The sequence below is a fragment of the Myotis yumanensis genome, unplaced genomic scaffold (assembly GCF_028538775.1).
Source record: "Myotis yumanensis isolate MYYU_CA2020_CCGP unplaced genomic scaffold, mMyoYum1.0.hap1 SCAF_2, whole genome shotgun sequence".
NCBI lineage: Eukaryota > Metazoa > Chordata > Mammalia > Chiroptera > Vespertilionidae > Myotis > Myotis yumanensis.
Genome location: NW_027223753.1, coordinates 90512357 through 90531058, shown reverse-complemented (window position 1 = coordinate 90531058; position 18702 = coordinate 90512357). Strand labels below are relative to the sequence as shown.

Genomic DNA, 18702 nt, shown 5'->3' with positions numbered 1-18702 from the left:
CACTGTCACACTCAGGGCAGGGCCGATGGGCAGGTTATGGCTCTACCCCATCACACACAGAGCAGGGCCCGTGGGGGTGGGAGGGTTGGGGCGCCACCCTCTATCACCCACAGAGCAAGGCAGATAAGGGGTTGGGGCACAGCCTCTGTCACACTCAGGGCAGGGCCGATGGGGAGGTTATGGCTCTACCCTGTCACACACAGAGCCGAAGGGCAATCAGGGGGTTTGGGCGCTGCCCCCTGTCACACTGACCCAGTTCCAGGAGGCCTCGTGGCTCCACTGATCCCGGTGCTGGGAGGCATATTACCCTTTTACTATATAGGATAGAGTCCTGGTGCACGGGTGGGGGCCGGCTGGTTTGCCCTGAAGGGTGTCCTGGATCAGGGTGGGGGTCCCCACTGGGGTGCCTGGCCAGTCTGGGTGAGGGGCTGAGGGCTGCTTTCAGGCTGACGGTTGTTGATTAAAGCTCCCAACCGCTCCTTTTTTTTTTATTTTATTCTGGGTCAGCTTTAGCTCTGGCTCTAGCTCTGAGGCTTCCACTGGTTTGTTTTGGTTCTATAATCGATACAATGTATAACTCCAGCTCTGAGATCCCAGCCTTCTATATTTGTTAGAATGTTTCAAACTGCCAGCTCAGAGGCCGGGAAGTGAGGCGGGGAACGTTGGAGTCTGCAGTTACTGCAGCAAGCAAGCCTCATGTTCGCTTCCAGCGGCCTGGCTGCCGGCCGCCATCTTGGCTGACAGTTAATTTGCATAAGGATATGCTGATTAGCCAATGGGAAGGGTAGCGGTCGTACGCTAATTACCATGTTTCTCTTTTATTAGTGTAGACTAGAGGCCTGGTGCACAAAAATTTGTGCACTGGGGCGGGGGGAGGGGGGTCCCCCAGCCCGGCCTGTGCCCTCTCGCAGTCTGGGACCCCTCGGGAGATAATGACCTGCTGGCGTAGGCCTGCTCCCGGGTGACAGAGGGCAGGCCCAATCCCTAGGTGCAGCCCCTGGTCGGGCTCAGAGCAGGGCTGATTGGGGAGTTGGGGCGCCGCCCCATCATGCACAGAGCAGGGCAGATCGGGAGGTTGCAATGCCACCCTCAGTCAGGCTCAGGGTAGGGCCAATTGGGGGGCTGAGGCACCGCCCCCTGTCACACTCAAGGCAGGGTCGATGGGGAGGTTGCGGCGCCACCCCCTGTCACGCACAGAGCAGGGCCCATCAGGGGGTTGGGGTGCTGCCCCCTGTCACGCACAGAGCAGGGCCCATCAGGGGATTGAGGAGCTCCCCGCTGTCACCCACAGAGCAGGGCCAATCAGGGGGTTGGGGCGCAGCCACTGTCACACTCGGGGCAGGGCCAATGGATAGGTTATGGCTCTACCCTGTCATACACAGAGCAGGGATGATCAGGGTGTTGGTGCTCCACACCCTGTCAAACACAGAGCCGCAGGGCGATCAGGGGATTGGGGAGCTCCCCCCTATCAGGCACAGAACAGGGCTGATCAGGGGGTTGGGGTGCCTTCCCCTGTCATGAACAGAGCAGGGTGGATAGGGAGGTTGTGGCCCCACCCCCTGTCACACGCAGAGCCGCAGGGCGATCAGGGGGTTTGGGCGCTGCCCCCTCTCATGCTGATCCTGGTGCTGGGAGGCATATTACCCTTTTACTATATAGAATAGAGGCCTGGTGCATGGGTAGGGGCCGGCTGGTTTGCCCTGAAGGGTGTCCTGGTTCAGGGTGGGGGTCCCCACTGGGGTGCCTGGCCAGTCTGGGTGAGAGGCTGAGGGCTGTTTTCCGGAAGCAAGTGACTGAAGCTTCCAACTGCTCCTTGTTTTCTTTTTTTTTTTTTTATTCTGGGCCAGCTTTAGCTCTGAGGCCTCGCTGCTGAAAACATCGATACAATGTTGCTAAAGCCCGGCTGACTGAAAGCTGGTTTCTGGGCTTTTGTTTAGCTTCTTATTTGCAACATAGTAATAGTTTCTTAGAGTTGCAACTGAGAGGCCGGAAAGTGAGTCGGGGAACGTTGGAGTTCACAGCAAGCAAGCCTCATGCTCGCTTCCAGCTGCCTGGCTGCCGGCCGCCATCTTGGCTGACAGTTAATTTGCATATACTCACTGATTAGCCAATGAAAAGGGTAGCGGTCGTACGCCAATTACCATGTTTCTCTTTTATTAGTGTAGACTAGTGGCCCGGTGCACGAAATTCGTGCATGGAGGTGTGTGTCCCTCAGCCCGGCCTGTACCCTCTCCAATCTGGGACCCTTCGGGGATGTCCAACTGCTGGTTTAGGCCCGATCCCTCTCGCAATCCGGGACTGCTGGCTCCTAACTGTTCACCTGCCTGCCTGCCTGCCTGATCGCCCCTAACCACTCTGCCTGCTGGCATGCTCACCCCCAACTGCCCCCCCTCACTGGCCTTCTCGCCCCCAACTCCTCCCTCCCCCCACCACCAGCCTGATGGCCCCCAACTAATTAGCATATTACCCTTTTATTAGTATAGATAGATATCCAGTTTTTAACAAAAATTGTAAGACACATAAACAAAACAGAAAAGTATGGACCATACACAGAAAAAAAGGCAGTCAAGATAAACTGTCACTGAAGAAGCCAAGACATTGCGCTTACCAGACAAAGACATTAAATCATTTAATTGTGTTTAAAGAACTAAAGGAAACAAGGAGAGCAATATCTAACAAACAGAGAAAATTAATGAAAAGATAAAAATTATGAAAAGAAACCAAACAGAAATTCTAGAGCTGAAAAGTACAATAACTGGAATGAAAATTTCAAAAATGTACCACAGGGTCTCAAAGGCAGATTTAAGTAGACAGAAAAAAGAAATAATTCAGTCAAATTAAAGTCAATTGAAATGATCCAATCTGAATAACAGAAGAAAAAATATGAAGAAATATGAACAGAGCCCCCCACACAAGTGAGACACCATCCAGTGTAACAACATACTTATAATGTGACTCCCTAAAGGAAAAGAGAGAAAGGAGCAGAAAAAACATTTGAGAAATCATAACTAAAAACTTTCCAAATTTGATTACAGACATGAATACATACATTTGAGAAGTTTAAAAACTCCAAATATAATAAACTCAAAAAAATATATACACCTAAACATCTCATAGCCAAACTGTCAAAAACTGAAGACAAAAAGAAAATTGAAGACAGCATGAGAAATGTGATGCATTATGTACAAGGGAGCATCAATAGGATTAAAACTAATTTCCAATCAGAAACCACGAAAGCTGAAAACCAGTGATATGATGTATTCAAACTGCTGAAAGAAAAATTGTTAACCAAGAATTGTATATCTTTCAATACTGTCCCTCAAAAGAGAAAGTAAGGATAACTACATAGAAAAATAGGGAACACAGTTTAAAGGTATACTTGTCTGTAATTCTTATCCTCTCTAAGTTTTAACCCAACTTCATAAAGCAATAGTTATAAAATTGTATTGATAGTCTTATAATGTAGAAAGATGCAATCTGTATAAAACAATAACAAAAAGGGCCGGAAGAATGGAACAAAGTTATTGTATGCTATTGAAATTAAGTTGGTATTAATCTGAACCAGATTGTTTTAAGTTTTGATATTAATTGTAATCCCCAGAGAAACCATTAAGAAAAAACCTGAAAAATATATAGTTAAAAAAAACCAGAATTAAAATGATATACTAAAAATATATATGTCACACAAAATAAAAAGGTAATGGAGAAATAGGAGGAGAAAAGGGGCACAATACATTTAAAAATCAAATGGCAAAATGGCAAATTTAAATCCTATGTATTAGTAATCACATTAAATGTTAATAGACTAAACACTTCAATCAAAAGGCAGAGATTGGCAAGATAGATAACAATACATGTTTTAACTATATACTGTATACAAGAGATACACTTTACATTCAAAGATGCAAATAAGCTGAAAGTAAAAAAGATGAAAAAATACACTGCATAAATGTAGCCAAAAGATAGGTGGATTGGCTACATTTATATCAGAAAAAGAAATAGACTTTATGACAAATAGTATTAGTAGAAACAAAGAAGGACATTCTATAATGATAAAAGGATAATGTTATCAGGAAGACATAACAATAATCAACATATCTGCATCTAATAACAGAGGTAGGACACATATGAAGCCCAAACTGACAGAATTGAAAAGTGAAAGAGATAATTTAACAACACAGCCAGAGTCAGGGTGCAAGGGTTGAATGAAGTGGGTGAAGGAATTCAAAAGGTACAACTTCCAGTTATAAAAGAGTTAAGTCATGGGCTTGTAATGTACAGCATGGTAACTATGGTTAGTAATATGATATTTCATATTTAAAACTTACTAAGAGCCCTGGCCGGTTTGGCTCAGTGGATAGAGCATCAGCCTGTGGACTGCTGAAGGGTCCAGGTTCGTTTCTGGTCAAGGGCACATACCTGAATTGCAGGCTCAATCCCCAGTGTGGGGCATACAGGAGGCAGCCGATCAATGATTCTCTCTCATTGATGTTTCTATCTCTCTCTCCCTCTCCCTTCCTCTCTGAAATCAATAAAAATATATTAAAAATAAAATAAAATAAAACTTGCTAAGAGAGCAGTTCTTAAACATCTTCATCACATACAAAATCTAATCTAATAAAAGAGAAACATACAAATTGACCATACCTTTGCTACGCCACAAGCCACACCCACCAGCCAATCAGAGCAACTATATGCAAATTAACCCAACCAAGATGGCGACAGGCAGCCACGGAGCTGGAGCAAGCAGGAGGCTTGGTTACCCTGACGATGGAGGAAGCCAAGCTTCCCGCTTGCCCTGGCTGGCTGTGGCCTCTGCTAAAGGCAACAAAGTTTCAATTATAGAAGCTAAATAAATCCCAGATTCCTGCTTCCAACCAGCCTCCACTGGGAGCTTGGGTGGCTGGGGGCCGTGGCCAGCCTGCAAACAGCCATCAGCCCCTCATCCAGGCTGGCCACACCCTCAAGGGGTGAGGGTCCCTGCTGGGGATTGACCAGCCTGAAAACAGCCCTCAGCCCCTCACCCAGGCTGGCCAGGCACTCCAGCAGGGACCCCCACCCTGAAGGAGCTGTGGCCAGCCTGCAAACAGCCATCAACCACTCACCCAGGCTGGCCAGGCACTCCAGCAGGACCCCCTTCCCTGAAGGGGGTGTGGCTAACCTGAAAATGGCCCTCAGCCCCTCACCCAGGCTGGCCAGGCACCCCAGCGGGACCCCCACCCTGATCCGGGACACCCTTCAGGGCAAACCAGCCAGCCCCCACCCATGCACCAGGCATATAATAAAAGGGTAATCTTCAAATTAACCCTAACAGCAGAGCGACTGGGAATGACTGGTCACTATGACACACACTAACCACCAGGGGGCAGATGCTCAATGCAGGAACTGCCTCCTGGTGGTCAGTGCGCTCCCACAGGGGGAGCTGTGGTCAGCCACAAGCCAGGCTGACGGCTGCCAGCACAGCAGTGATGGTGGGAGCCTCTCCTGCCTCCTCAGCAGTGCTAAGGATGTCCAACTGCAGCTTAGGCCTGGTCCCCGCTGGCAAGTGGACATCCTGGGCTGCCAGAGGGATGTCTGACTGCCAGCTTAAGCCCGATACCCCGGGAAGCGGGCCTAAGCCAGCAGGTGGACATCCCCTGAGGAGTCCCAGACTGCAAGAGGGCACAGGCCAGGCTGAGGGACTCTCCTGAGTGCACAAATTTTTTTGCACCGGGCCTCTAGTATTTTATAACTATGTATGGTGATGGATGTTAACTAGACTTATTGTGGCGATCGTTTTGTAATATATACAAATATTGAATTACTAGAGGCCTGGTGAATTAAATTTGTGCATGGGTAGGGTCCCTAGGTCTGGCCTGCAATCAGGGCCAATCTGTGGGGTGACCGATAGGGCAATCGGGGGGCCCCTGCTGACACCCACCTTGGAGGCAACCGGCAGGGCTATTGGGGTGTGGTGCTGCCCACTCGCCATCTGGCCCCATCCCCCCACTGCCACCACAGGTCGCCTCCCTCTGTGGAACAACTGGCAGGGGGATCGGGAGGCCCCCGCTGGCACCTGCCTTGGCTGGCCTGGGGCCTGCAGGCTGGGGGCAGCTCCTGCATTGAGCGTCTGTCCCCTGGTGGCCATGCGCATCATAGCAACTGGTCATTCTGGCATTTGGCCGATTTGCATTTTAGGCTTTTATTATATAGGATTGTTATACACCTGAAACTAATACAGTGATATGTGTCAATTACACTTTATTAAAAATAAAGTAAACAATTAAACAAATAAAAGTTTGAGACTTTAATGCTGCACTTTCAATAATGGATAGAACAAACAGGTAAAACATTAGCAAGGAAATAGAAAACTATATATATAAAACCCTAATATGCAAATAGACCGAATGGCAGAACAACTGAACAACCAAACAAGTGGTCGCTATGACGTGTGCTGACCACCAGGGACATGTGCGGAACATGGCGGGCATCAGCAGCAGGCAGCAGAGTACAGAACATGGTGGATGTCAGCTGTGGCAGGATGATGGAGCAGGTGAGCGGAAGCACCAGACCAAGGTGGGGCACCAGTCACTGTCATCAAGGTGAGCCTCTCATGGTTACTGAAAATTCTTTGCTCCCATGCACCATGGTCCTGCCCGATGCTTGCACCTGCTGCCAGCACCAGCCCCACTCACACCCAATGCCAGTGCCTGGTGCTGGCCCTGATCGCTCAGAGCTGTCAGCAGGTGTGAGGGGTGGCTGCCAGCCCCAATTGCCCCTCTGTTCCTGAGGGGCAATTGGGGCCAGCAGTCATCACTCGCACCTACTGCTGGCGATGGCCCTGCTCACACCCGCAGCTGGAGCCAGAGCTGCCACTCGTGCCTGGCACTGGTCCTGATCGCTTGGTGCTATCAGCGGATGAGAGCGGTGGCTACCAGCCCCAATCACCCCTGATGATTTCTCTACCTCTCCCTGCTCCTGAGGGGTGATCGGGGCAGCAGCTGCAGCTTGCACCCACTGCTGGCACTGGCCCCAATCACTCTGTGCTGTCAGCGGGTGCAAGCAGGGCCAGTGCCATCAGTGCGTGGAAGCAGTGGTGGGAGCGGGGCTGCCGTCAGACAGGGGACCAGGGGCCGCGGCGGGAGGGGCCGGGCGGGGGCTCGGAGGATGGGCTGAGACCCACCCCTATGCTCATCGCAGCCTTGCAACCCACAGTTTATTTCAAGGTGCATGAATTCATGCACTGGGCCCCTAGTAATAATATAATAAACCAACTAAACATAATGGACAGCTATAGAACACACTACCCCCAAATAGTAAAATGCACACTATTCTTAAGTGCAAATTGAACATTTTTCAGAATAAATGATATGTTTGGCCATAAAACAAATCTTAAAGTTTGATCCATTAACATTTAATGTAATTACTGGTACTGATAAATAGGATTTACACCTGCCATTTTGCTATGATGTCTTTTTTCTTCCTCTGTTCCTCCATTATTTCCTTATTTTGTGTAAATAGATATATTCTAGTATCATTTAATATTATTTCTGTTTCTTTTTACTATATGTTTTTCAGTTTTATTCTTAGTAGTTTCCCTGGGGATTATAATTAACATCCTAATTTAAAACAATCTAGTTCAAATTAATAGCAACTAATTTCAATAACATACAAAAACTTTGTTCCATTCCTCTAGCCCTTTGTTCTGTTATTGTAATACAGATTATATATTTCTATATTATTAAAATATCAACACTATTTTATAATCATTAGTATGTAAATTATATTTCAATAACGGTATTATTTTTCTTTTTTTATTTTTTAAAAAATATATTTTATTGATTTTTTTACAGAGAGGAAGGGAGAGGGATAGAGAGTTAGAAACATCGATGAAAGAGAAACATCGATCAGCTGCCTCCTGCACACACCCTACTGGGGATGTGCCTGCAACCAAGGTACATGCCCTTGACCAGAATCAAACTTGGGACACTTGAATCCACAGGCCGATGTTCTATCCACTGAGCCAAACCGGTTAGGGCAATAACGGTATTATTTTTTAAAAAGTAGGCTCTAGGTTGAACCATTTTGGGTTTGTAATTTAGGTTTTGACACTTTCTGTCTGGTAACCAGCTTATGTTTCTATGCCTCAGTTTCTTCATCTGTAATGGAGACAATAACAGTAATTGCCTTAACAGGTAATTAAGAGGATTACATGAGCTAATATATGTCACCCACTTAGATCAAGATCTGGTACCAAGAAAGTATTTCATAAGCACGAGCTATTTTGATTTTTTGGAGGTGATAATGCCTTTTTGATCCTTTCTTCAAGACTCTGGTGTGGGTTTGCAGTGCATATTCTTGGTTTTCTAATGACAGCTCTCATAATCTAGCTCCAGGTGATTTTCTCAAAAACCATTTGGCTGACAGTAATGTGGTTAACAAGATGATTTATTTGAAAATAATATTCTCCCCCCTCTCTCATTTTTTTTCTCTCTAAAATTAATAAAAAAGATTAGAAAATAAATTAAATGTCTTTGGTAGCTATGCAGAATTGGTAGTTGGATGCATCATAGGATAATTTTATAAACTCTTAAGGATCTTGAAGTAGTTTGGCCTGTATGTAGAATTTTTTAAAAATTTGGGTTTATTTTTAGATACTTATTTTCACATACAGTGACTAAAATTTAGGATAATGGAGCAATATGAAAGTCCAACTAGATGGAGCACACTGAGCATCTCAAACAATGTACCAGGTGGATTAGTCTAAATTTCAAAAAACCACGCCCACAATGTGCCAACCACCATGCCAAGTGCAGAGATTGCAATGAGAATTAGAATTGGTGGCTGTGTTGAAGCCAGGACTGACTCCCAGGTGTTCTAAAGCTTCCTTTGTTTAGAACTTTGTTTATAGATTCAGTACTACCCATTGCAGCATAGGAATGTTTGCATTTGCAGTGAAAACAAAACAAAACAAAACAAAACAAAATAGCAGCTATACTCTTCCTAAAAAGTATTAAAGGAAGTTGGAACCTTATTTTTAAAGAACCAGATGCATTGAGGCCAGCCAAAAATTACAAATATTTTCTGTGGTATGTTTGATTTTTTTTTTTCCTTTCCTGGGAGCTGATGTGAAGCCAATTTGCAAAGCAGGTGCTAAATGTGAGTAAGCGGCTCACAGGCTGGCCCTGTGCAGATGAGCAGGTCTTCACACAAAGCAAGTGGCAGAACCTGCTGAATTCTGGCTAGAAGAACAGTGAAAATGATTTTAAAAATAGGTCATTTAGAGCTGGAAATGACCTATAGCTCATTAAAACGGAACTCATACATTCATACATTTATATCTGAGAAAACTAAGGCCCAGAGAAATCAAGCAACTTGCCCAAAGTTACCCAGCTAATTTGTGGCAGGGCCAATCACATGGCACTGCACCATCGAGAGAAAAAGGGAGGGAAAAATTTACAAGAATAGTTTGACTTGATTTGGTGTTTCTCCATGACACCCAGAGGACAATCAAAATACAACTGTGATTTCTTTACACTTGGATCACATAGTTCTTAGATTGTTGAAACTTTGAGCTGAAACTGATAAATGCAAATTTGCTAGTTCACAATTATTTTAAAAGATTAAATTGAAAGCAGCAATTTACCTATTTAATTTCAAAGTAAAAGACAATAAAGGAATTAAAGACTCTTGCTAATTGTTTTAGCACTCACATTTTTAAATCATCATTAATATATACAAGATGTTTAAAACTTTGAGTTAAGCTATTTTCTACATCTACCAATTAATTGGCCAATCAGCTAGAGTTTGAGAAGCACAGGGTCAGCTTATGGGCCTTGGTGTACACCCATGTGCTCAGTACCCTTCTCTTCATGTCTGAGGACATAACCAGCACATGTTTCCCCGACCCCACTTGGAACCCCACAATCCAGAGATGAACATCTTTCTCAGGAACATGTGCAAGAGGGAAAGGGTTACACAAGGAAGGGGCTTAGAAGCTGGACAAAAAGGAGTCACAGGGTCTAGAAAGCTGTTGGCTCCAAGAGGGAATCTGGAACACTGTTACTATTGGACCCTCTAAATCAGTGGCTCTAACCTTCCTAAAGCCGAGACCATTTAATACAGTTCCTCATGTTGTGGTAACCTCCAACCATAAAATTATTTTCATTGCTACTTCATAACTGTAACTTTGCTACTGTTATGAATCGTAATGTAAATATCTGATATGCAGGATGTATTTTCATTGTTATAAATTGAACATAATTAAAGCATAGTGATTAATCACAAAACAATATGTACTTATATATGTGTTTTCCGATGGTCTTAGGCGACCCCTGTGAAAGGGTTGTTCGATCCCCAAAGGGGTTGCAACCCACAGGTTGAGAACCGCTGCTCTAAAACAAAGAGAGGGTCAGGAGGGTTTATCTCAGAGGAGTCAGAACCTAGAATTGGACAGCGCCTAGAAGCAGAAGAAGTGATAGAGGGGTGTAGAGAGGTAACAACACCCTATCCCCACCCCTAAACAGCACTAACTCCACCCACTCCTTGTGAGTGCATGGCCTAGGCCAGGGGTGGGCAAACTTTTTGACTCAAGGGCCACAGTGGGTTCTTAAACTGGACCGGAGGGCCGGAACAAAAGCATGGATGGAGTGTTTGTGTGAACTAATATAAATTCAAAGTAAACATCATTACATAAAAGGGTACGGTATTTTTTTTTTTTTAGTTTTATTCATTTCAAATGGGCTGGATCCGGCCCGCAGGCCGTAGTTTGCCCACGGCTGGCCTAGAGGAATTAGCCCCTTCAGAAAGGCAGGCAAAGAGCTAGGCTTCCTTGATGTTGCCTGTGAAGAAGCTGTAAGGGGCTAGATCATGAGAGTTAGAGTGAGTTTCATATTCAACAGCTGTAGTCATGATGAGACAGGTTAATTCTGTATGAAACTCCACTCCTTCCTGCCTGGTCTTCAAAACTGATTGATCTGTGGTTTTCTCATCTCAGCATGTGAACAGCCTCCCCCCTTACTCTCCTGGGCTCAGGTTGGAGGCCCATCCTCTCCTCTTTGTGACTTCTGGCTCACACTACAGCCTACCTTATATGTGTTATGGAGTGTTTTATATGTGCTTGTCTCACCCACCAACGCTGGATGGAGCTCCTCAAGGGCAGTGAACTGATTAATTTCTTTCTGAATCCTTCGCATCTAGATATTTGGACATGGTGCATAATAATGCTTGTTGAATGAATTAAATGACATTTATTCAGTCAAATGAGCATTTACATTTTTTCAACTAATTCCATTTATTAAGTTCTTGTTCTATGCCCTGCACTCTGTTACATGCTGGCAAAACAAACAAAAATAGATTAGATGGGACATTGCTCCCATGGTAGGGATTGCATTCTGGTGAGGGCAAGCCAAAAGATGGGCAGAGTTCTTTCACCTAAAACCTAAAACCATGGTCAGCAAACATCGGCTCGTGAGCCACATGCGGCTCTTTGGCCCCTTGAGTGTGGCTCTTCCACAAAATACCATGTGGGGGCACGCACGTACAGTGCGGTTGAAACTTCGTGGCCCATGCGCAGAAGTCGGTATTTTGTGGAAGAGCCGGTATTTTGTGGAAGAGCCACACTCAGGGGACCAAAGAGCCGCATGTGGCTCACCAGCTGCAGTTTGCCAAGCCGCAGTTTGCTGACCACTGACCTAGAATGACCAACTCTGCTCCTCTTCTCCAGCAAAAATACCCAGGATGCTTTCATTAGCTAGAGAAGCCTTTCATTGAAATACCTTTCACAACCCTAATATGTGCCACCATCCCTTTTATCATTGTTTCCATTTCCATTGTGATTGTCATGTAATGAGGTGACTAAACTGTCTCTTTTCAAGGTGAGGCCAAACAGAGACTTCTCCATTGCCCGTCAGACTGAGACCGTACTGTCCCTCCTCAATGAGCCCTCATGTCCATATTCACTGTGAACTGCAGCTCAATGTTACTCAAGCATCTTCATTAAAGTGTCCACAGTGATTCATTGATGCCTTCCCCAGAGGCTGCGCATAATTCAAAACCCATCAGCACACTGGGGACAGGCGGCTTAAATTGCTCCTTCCAGGATATCCTACCTGCATTGGCCCTCTCAGAATTTCATTCGCTACCCCGAGGTCCAATTACTCTGCCCGGCTAAGTTCCTCGGCCCCTCTCTCTCCTGAATGGCTAAGAAGCTGACTCTTTCCTCTGTTGGCATCAACACCATGCCCACTTTGTGCAAAATTGCTGCCCCCGGTGAGGGAGGCTCCTCAGAGGGAAACCCACCATGCAAACCAGAAAGCAGACAAATAAGCAGCCAGTCCCTGTGTTGATAAAGGGAGAAGAGTCTGGACACTGGGTGAAATCCACACCTCACCTCCCTTGGCTTAGCTGTGCATGGGGCGTGACACCCCCACACGCATTCCTGTGCTCCCCTCTGAGCCCTGGCCTGGCTTATTTCTGCCCCGGGCTTGCTGGACCTGGCTGAGTTGTGGAGAAGGGGACACCCTGAGCTTTGAGACCCAACCAGAAACATTCCACCACAAAATTTGTACCATCAGGACCTCGGTGAAGAGACGGTGGAGGCACAAGCGAGAGAAACCAGAAGTCATTCTCATGGATTCTTGGAAAGAGAGGAAAGAGCAGGGCAAGGAGGACAGGAGCCACCTGACAAACTGAGAGGGCGTTGGAGCGAGTTTGTTTGACTGGAGCCTGTGGAGGGAGTGAATCTGGGGGCTTGGGTGAGACCAATTGCTCCTGGGACCTCTGTGAGACAATTCCCTAGGCCATGTGCTGCGCTGGCCTCTCAGGGGTCAGCGGATGTCCACCAAATCCTCCCGCATGAACCTCTGCCCCCAGTGACCTCCCTGCAGCTCAGGCGCCCCTGTTTCTCATCTCATTAGCAGGCGCTGGGTGAGCAGTGCTGGCCCAGCACTGTGGTAAGTACTTTGCCTGCGTTACCTCACTTGTCACAGTTACCCCATTCGGGAATGTCACTATCAAGATTACCCGCATTCTTCTGATAAGGAAACTAAAGCTCAGAGAGGTAAAACCCTTTCATCAAGGCCACACAAGTAACTCCCCAAGACAGAGTGTGACTGTGGTGGCCATGTGCTAGCCAATATATCAGGGCAGCCCCACGAGCCCCTCAATCAACAAAGGGCTTAGAAATACTTCTGTTCTGGAACATCTGTAGCTTCTAGGCTCCACTAGTGTTTTGCAGGGGGGAGGCACAAATTTCTGTTTTTGTTTTAAAAAATACCCCAAAGTAATAGAAATAGCACAGTCATCTTAGCACACTGGCACCCCTCTTATTCTGACTGCTTCACTGTGCTTGAGTTGATGGCGACATATTGCCTCTAAATTTCAACTGTGTGGTAATAATGAAGGCAATGATAACAACTGACATTTATTAGGCACCTATTATGCTTGGCTCTGTGCTGAGTCAAGTAGAAAATGTTGTCTCCAAAGGAGAAAAGAAAGGCACAGAGAGGTTATGCCTTGCTCAAGATCACACAGCTAGTCAGTGGCAAAGCCTGGCCTCTGACACAGACCTAACTGAGCCCTTTCTTCCCTGTGCTGCATGGTCTGGCATGCCATGAGTTTTAGCATCAGCCATCCAGTTAGCCAGATGGTCAGTCATTATATATTAGAAGCCTGCTATGCCAGCCCCTAATGCGGGGAGGAGAAAGGAGCCGAGGGCAGTAGCCTGGCTGTGGAGGATGAGTGAGGGTCCCAGACCAGGGAACATAATCCCAGGGTGATGGGAAATTTGGGGAAGGTGAAGAAGGAGCTAAGGGTGACAGGAACAGGGAAAGGAATTTGGAGAGGGAGCTGAAAGATGAAAGGGTTACCAAGACCAAGCTCTATCAGCTTCACAATTTTGTATCAGTTTTGTTTATGGCTTCCTAGGGATTTATGATGGGAGGCATTTGGATCAAGGAATAGGGAGGAATAATTTCAAACTGCAGTTGACTACAAAGGCATTGTGTGTGTGTGTGTGTGTGTGTGTGCGCGTGCGTGCGTGTGTGTGTGTGTGTGTGTGTGTGTGTATGCAGTGCAGAAGGCCAAATAATTCTCATTTTGCCATTTTCGACTGTCACAACAGGCTTTGGGGAGGCTATTTTGGTCTGTTTTTGTCATTTCATATACATGCAGGGCTGCTATAATGTGATTCCATGGGCTTAAATGGTGCTTTGAATTACTGTTCAGTTTGCAGAGGTGAGGTTTTGTCTTGCCTGAACTCTCCAGCTTACCATTGCTCAGCTCATTCCCTGCAAATGAACTGCTGGTTTTTATTCATAGCAGCACTTTGCTACTAGTTCAGCGATTTCCTTCTTTCAACATTCTCAAAAGAGCGTTTACTGGTTCTGGCGAGTTAATACTACTCCTACAACTGTGATCCATTCCTGTAACATGAGGGAGTTAAGGCACTTCTAACTTTTAATTTCTCTTAAAATGAGCTTATAACTTCCTACCATCCCCGTTTGGCTGCTTTTACAACTGACAGTGTTTTAGCTTTATTTCTTTGAAAGAACACCCAGAGGAGACACATTTTTGGCTTGGAAATCCTACCTAGTTCAATGCCTGGCAATTTCCTCCCATACAGACCTTCATAAATGTCCTTTAAATTTGAATTCTTTTAAAAATAAATATGTTCTTATTGATTTTTTTAGAGAGAGAGGGAGGGAGGGAGAGAAAGAAACGTGGACGTGAGAGAGAAACATTGATCGGCCACCTCTCACACTCACCCTGATCAGGGATCAGCCCGTAACCTGGGCATGTGCCCTGACAGGGAACTGAACTGGCAACCTTTTGGTGCACCAGCCAATGCTCAACCAGCTGAGCCACACTGGCCAGGGCGATTTCCCCCCTCTTTTTAGAATATTTTTAAGACTCAGTGGGTGCCATGGAAAAAGGAAATTCCTTTGGAATGTTAAACTCCCTGTTGCCAGCTGTGATGCAGTTGTTCAGGGCAGTGAAAGAACTGTGTGTTTGGTATTTGGTAACAATGTCAACCTGACTCTTATTTCTATCTCTGAATGAATGATGATTTCACAAACCAAGGAGAACAACATTTTTTTACACTCAAAGATCAATCCTATATTGCAAAGGCAAAAAACGATTGTGGTCAAAGTTCAGTTGGGTTTTATTTTCAGTGTACCAGATGTGTGGCCTTGGGTAAATGACTTTAACCTCTCTGGGCCTCAGTTTCCTCATCTGTAACTGGAGATATTATTAAGCGCAGACTTGATAAGAATTAGATAAGATCATGCACACAGAAACTTGTGCTTGGTCATTGCTTAGTAAATGTTAGTTATATGACCCTGAGCGTATTGACACAGACAATGCTGGGCTCCCATATCTCTGCCATTCACCATAATGTTCATAAACTAAAGTAGAGAAGAGCTAGTGTAGGTTCTAGCCACTAAAGCAATGACCTTTATCAGTGGTTTCTGTCATAATGAGTTGGCCCATCTTTATTACTAAGAACCCAAACTGCCTGTTCAGTAACATTTCTCATTCATTAGGTGAAAACACTCTCTGACAAACAGACATTTCTGCCTATGGTATCAAACAGTCCTTAAAATAGAGTAGAAAGAAACAGTAGACCAAGTCTGCCTTGTGGGAAATGTGTAATATCACTTTACTTTGATATCAGCAAGTGCCCTTGTAAATCAAACTCACCACACTGAATCCTTGGTGAGTTTGGAGTCCACATTCCCATCTTCTTGCAGGAAGATGTCCATTTGCAAATTGGCATCATTATCATGAGCTGAGAAATAATTGGTAACAACTCTTGCTGGTATCCCAAGGCATCGCAAAACTGCAGGAAAGAAGGACCACAACGAACCATGTCACCAAAAATTAATAAATACATAGGGAGCAATCCCTTCTCATAGGGACTTCCTTCTTTGACAACGTCAAAGGTCAGAAATAGCAAGAGTAAAACCAATGAATTGCCAAAGTAGTAATTAGTTTATTGTGCATATACCAAAAAGACAGTTCACTAACCAGGAACACTCAAAACAAAACATGGGAGGAGGTACAAGGATATATTATCATAAACTAGCTTATATAGAGAGAAAACGGTGCCTGTTTATTCTTCACAGTGATTGGTTATATTAGGATATTCTTAAAAGATAGGGAATTGGTCAGTGGTTACCTTATTTTATTTATTTATTTATTTATTTATTTATTTATTTATTTATTTATTTATTTGTGGTTACCTTATATCGACCTTAGGAAGCAGTTTAAGGTTTGCCCATGATTTTCATATGCATAGGCAAGATATGATCAAGGTCATGTTAGCCTCACAAAATAAGCTCAAGTGAGCTTTGTATGAGCAAACTGTTTCTGCTCAGGAAATCTTCTAGGCTAGACTGTGTTTTTCATTTTAATGCCAACTTCAAAAGCCCCATTTGTACATGTTGTCCTCAGATACTCCATGCTGGAGAAGGGGCTATTCTCAGGACCAAAGTTGCAGAGAGAAACCTTGCTGCAGGGTCATTCAGAATTGCAGTTGGGCCAGATGAAGTCAGCTGGAACAGAAGCCCAGTAACAGCGTTCCAATGTTTGTTGCAAACCATATAATTGTCAAAGTGGTATTATTTTAGTCCAGCTAAGGGGACTATGTTTCTGAAAATAAAATTTAAAAATAGCTAATAGGAAGCTAAGAATGTACGAAGCGGGTCCTCAGTGGGGTTTGCTTTCTCGGATGGAATTTGCTCTGTGACACTTGGTGGAGGGTGACACCACAGATTCATTTTAATTGTTAGGTAACAAATTGCCAGGATGCATCTCTTGCCATATGTACCTATTGATTAAACTTAATCCAAATGCCCTCCCTGGCTCCCAGGACACCACACATCAGGGCTCATTAAAAATAATTCTGCTGACAATTTTAAGATTAATGACTTGGCTAGCCTTTTATTTTCTCAGAATAGTTTAGTGTTTTTAACCAAAGACTATCCACCTCCTTCAATAGAACAACCTTGGAAGTTCACAATGAAGTCTGGAAAGGTGTAGCTTGACACTGGGGCACTAAGGCTTCCTTCCCTCTGACTTCCCTCTTTGGGTTTATTCTTCTTGTCCTTCTCTGTATTATGCTTCTGCCTCTTCTAACTTTCCATCAAAGCCTGGAGTAGATCTGGTGACCCTTTTATACAAAAGGCATAAATGGATGGGGGGTGCTCACTATTTCATCTGGTTCTAAGCCTGAAGGAATTGCACTGGGATAATGAAATTGTACGCAGCAGGACATGGGAAGGCAGAGGGCCCTTTCGGTTTTCCTGGAAGCATTTCACAAGAGTGGCTGCCTCCATTGGGTGCTGTAGTCTTAGCTTGCAAACCATGAGGGAGGGGAACTACTGTCTTGAAGTTCATGCTTCTCTCTAGAACTTTAGAGACCAGCCTTTTCAGGAGACAGATACATTGACCTTGATTGCTCTCAGGAAATATACATATTTTCCTTTAGTCCTTGGGTATACTCAAATGGCTAAGAAAATAATCTTATTCATTTGATGCCAGGGGGAAGAAAAAAAAAAAAACACACCACAATACAAAACTCATGATTTCTCCTCACTTGGATCACTGGCTAGTTATTTTTTAAAAAATATTTTAAAATTGATTTTAGAGAGAGAAGAAGGAAGAGGGATAAAGAGATAAAAGCATTGATCAGCTGCTTTCTGAATGCCCCCTACTGGAGATTGAGACCACAATCCAGGCATGTACCCTGACCAGGAATTGAAACTGGGACCTCTTGGTCCATCAGATGATGCTCAAGCCACTAAGCAATACAGGCCAGGCTAGTTCTTAGACCATAACGACCTTGAGTTGAAACTGACAGACTTCATAATAATTTATTTTTAAAAACGGTCTTATCCCTGCTTCTAGCCTCTGACCCCCACCTTGATTTTTCTGAATAATAATAAAAAAAAATGCTAGCTTAGTAAAACATTCTTTATTAATGAATAAGCAGAAAGGACACTCAAATTTGTGCTTGATGTTTTCTCCAAGACTGTAGAAATGGCATGTGGCTGAAGAGAATAATTCTGTTCCCATATGCTTTCTGCTATGGATTGGATGTTGGGTGAATTAAAAGCCAGAAAGGAAGCTAAGGAGTGATGATTGTTTATTAACTTCTGATACCTAATTTCTCAGGGGCATCGAGACTCACGTGTAAAAAGGGAGATTAAAAAAATGGAGATGAGACCACCTGCCACAATCCCTTTCATAGCTACACTAAAATTAAATAGATACATTTACAAAACCTCTCAGTGATAAACAATAAGCAACTAAGCATATTTATAAAACTTCTCAATAACAAGTAAGCATTTGTTATTATTTTTTTTTATTTTAAATTTGGCTAATTTAACCCTTTTTAAATGTTGGGGGCTTACTGAAAAGAAAATGCCATATTCTTACCTCCACATCCTTACTTGGCCCCTGGGACCCTCCATTTCTCTGGATGTAGAATGATGGATTATGTAGGAAATAGCCCATCATTCTTTCTATAAAGACTCTGAAGTCAAAGAGAAACTATGAGCATATATGGCCCGGAATAATTTAATTACACATTGACTACATCTCAGAACAGTCATCTATAAATTCTATAGAGCCAACAGGGATTGCTAGGTCTCTTTGCCAGGTTATAGATAAAATGCCATGAAGTGAAATTTCCTTTACATTAAAAACATATTACTCAGT

At 44.4% G+C, this 18702-nt stretch overlaps 1 protein-coding gene across 1 annotated transcript in view; it reads right to left on the bottom strand.

The window, feature by feature from the left end:
• The window catches only part of F13A1 (coagulation factor XIII A chain), a 193780-nt gene that overhangs the window by 53976 nt on the left and 121102 nt on the right, over positions 1 to 18702 (bottom strand). The window contains exon 8 of the mRNA XM_070403447.1: positions 15682 to 15820. Within this exon, the coding sequence (XP_070259548.1) occupies positions 15682 to 15820 (139 nt within the window). The remainder of the gene's footprint in view (positions 1 to 15681; positions 15821 to 18702) is intronic.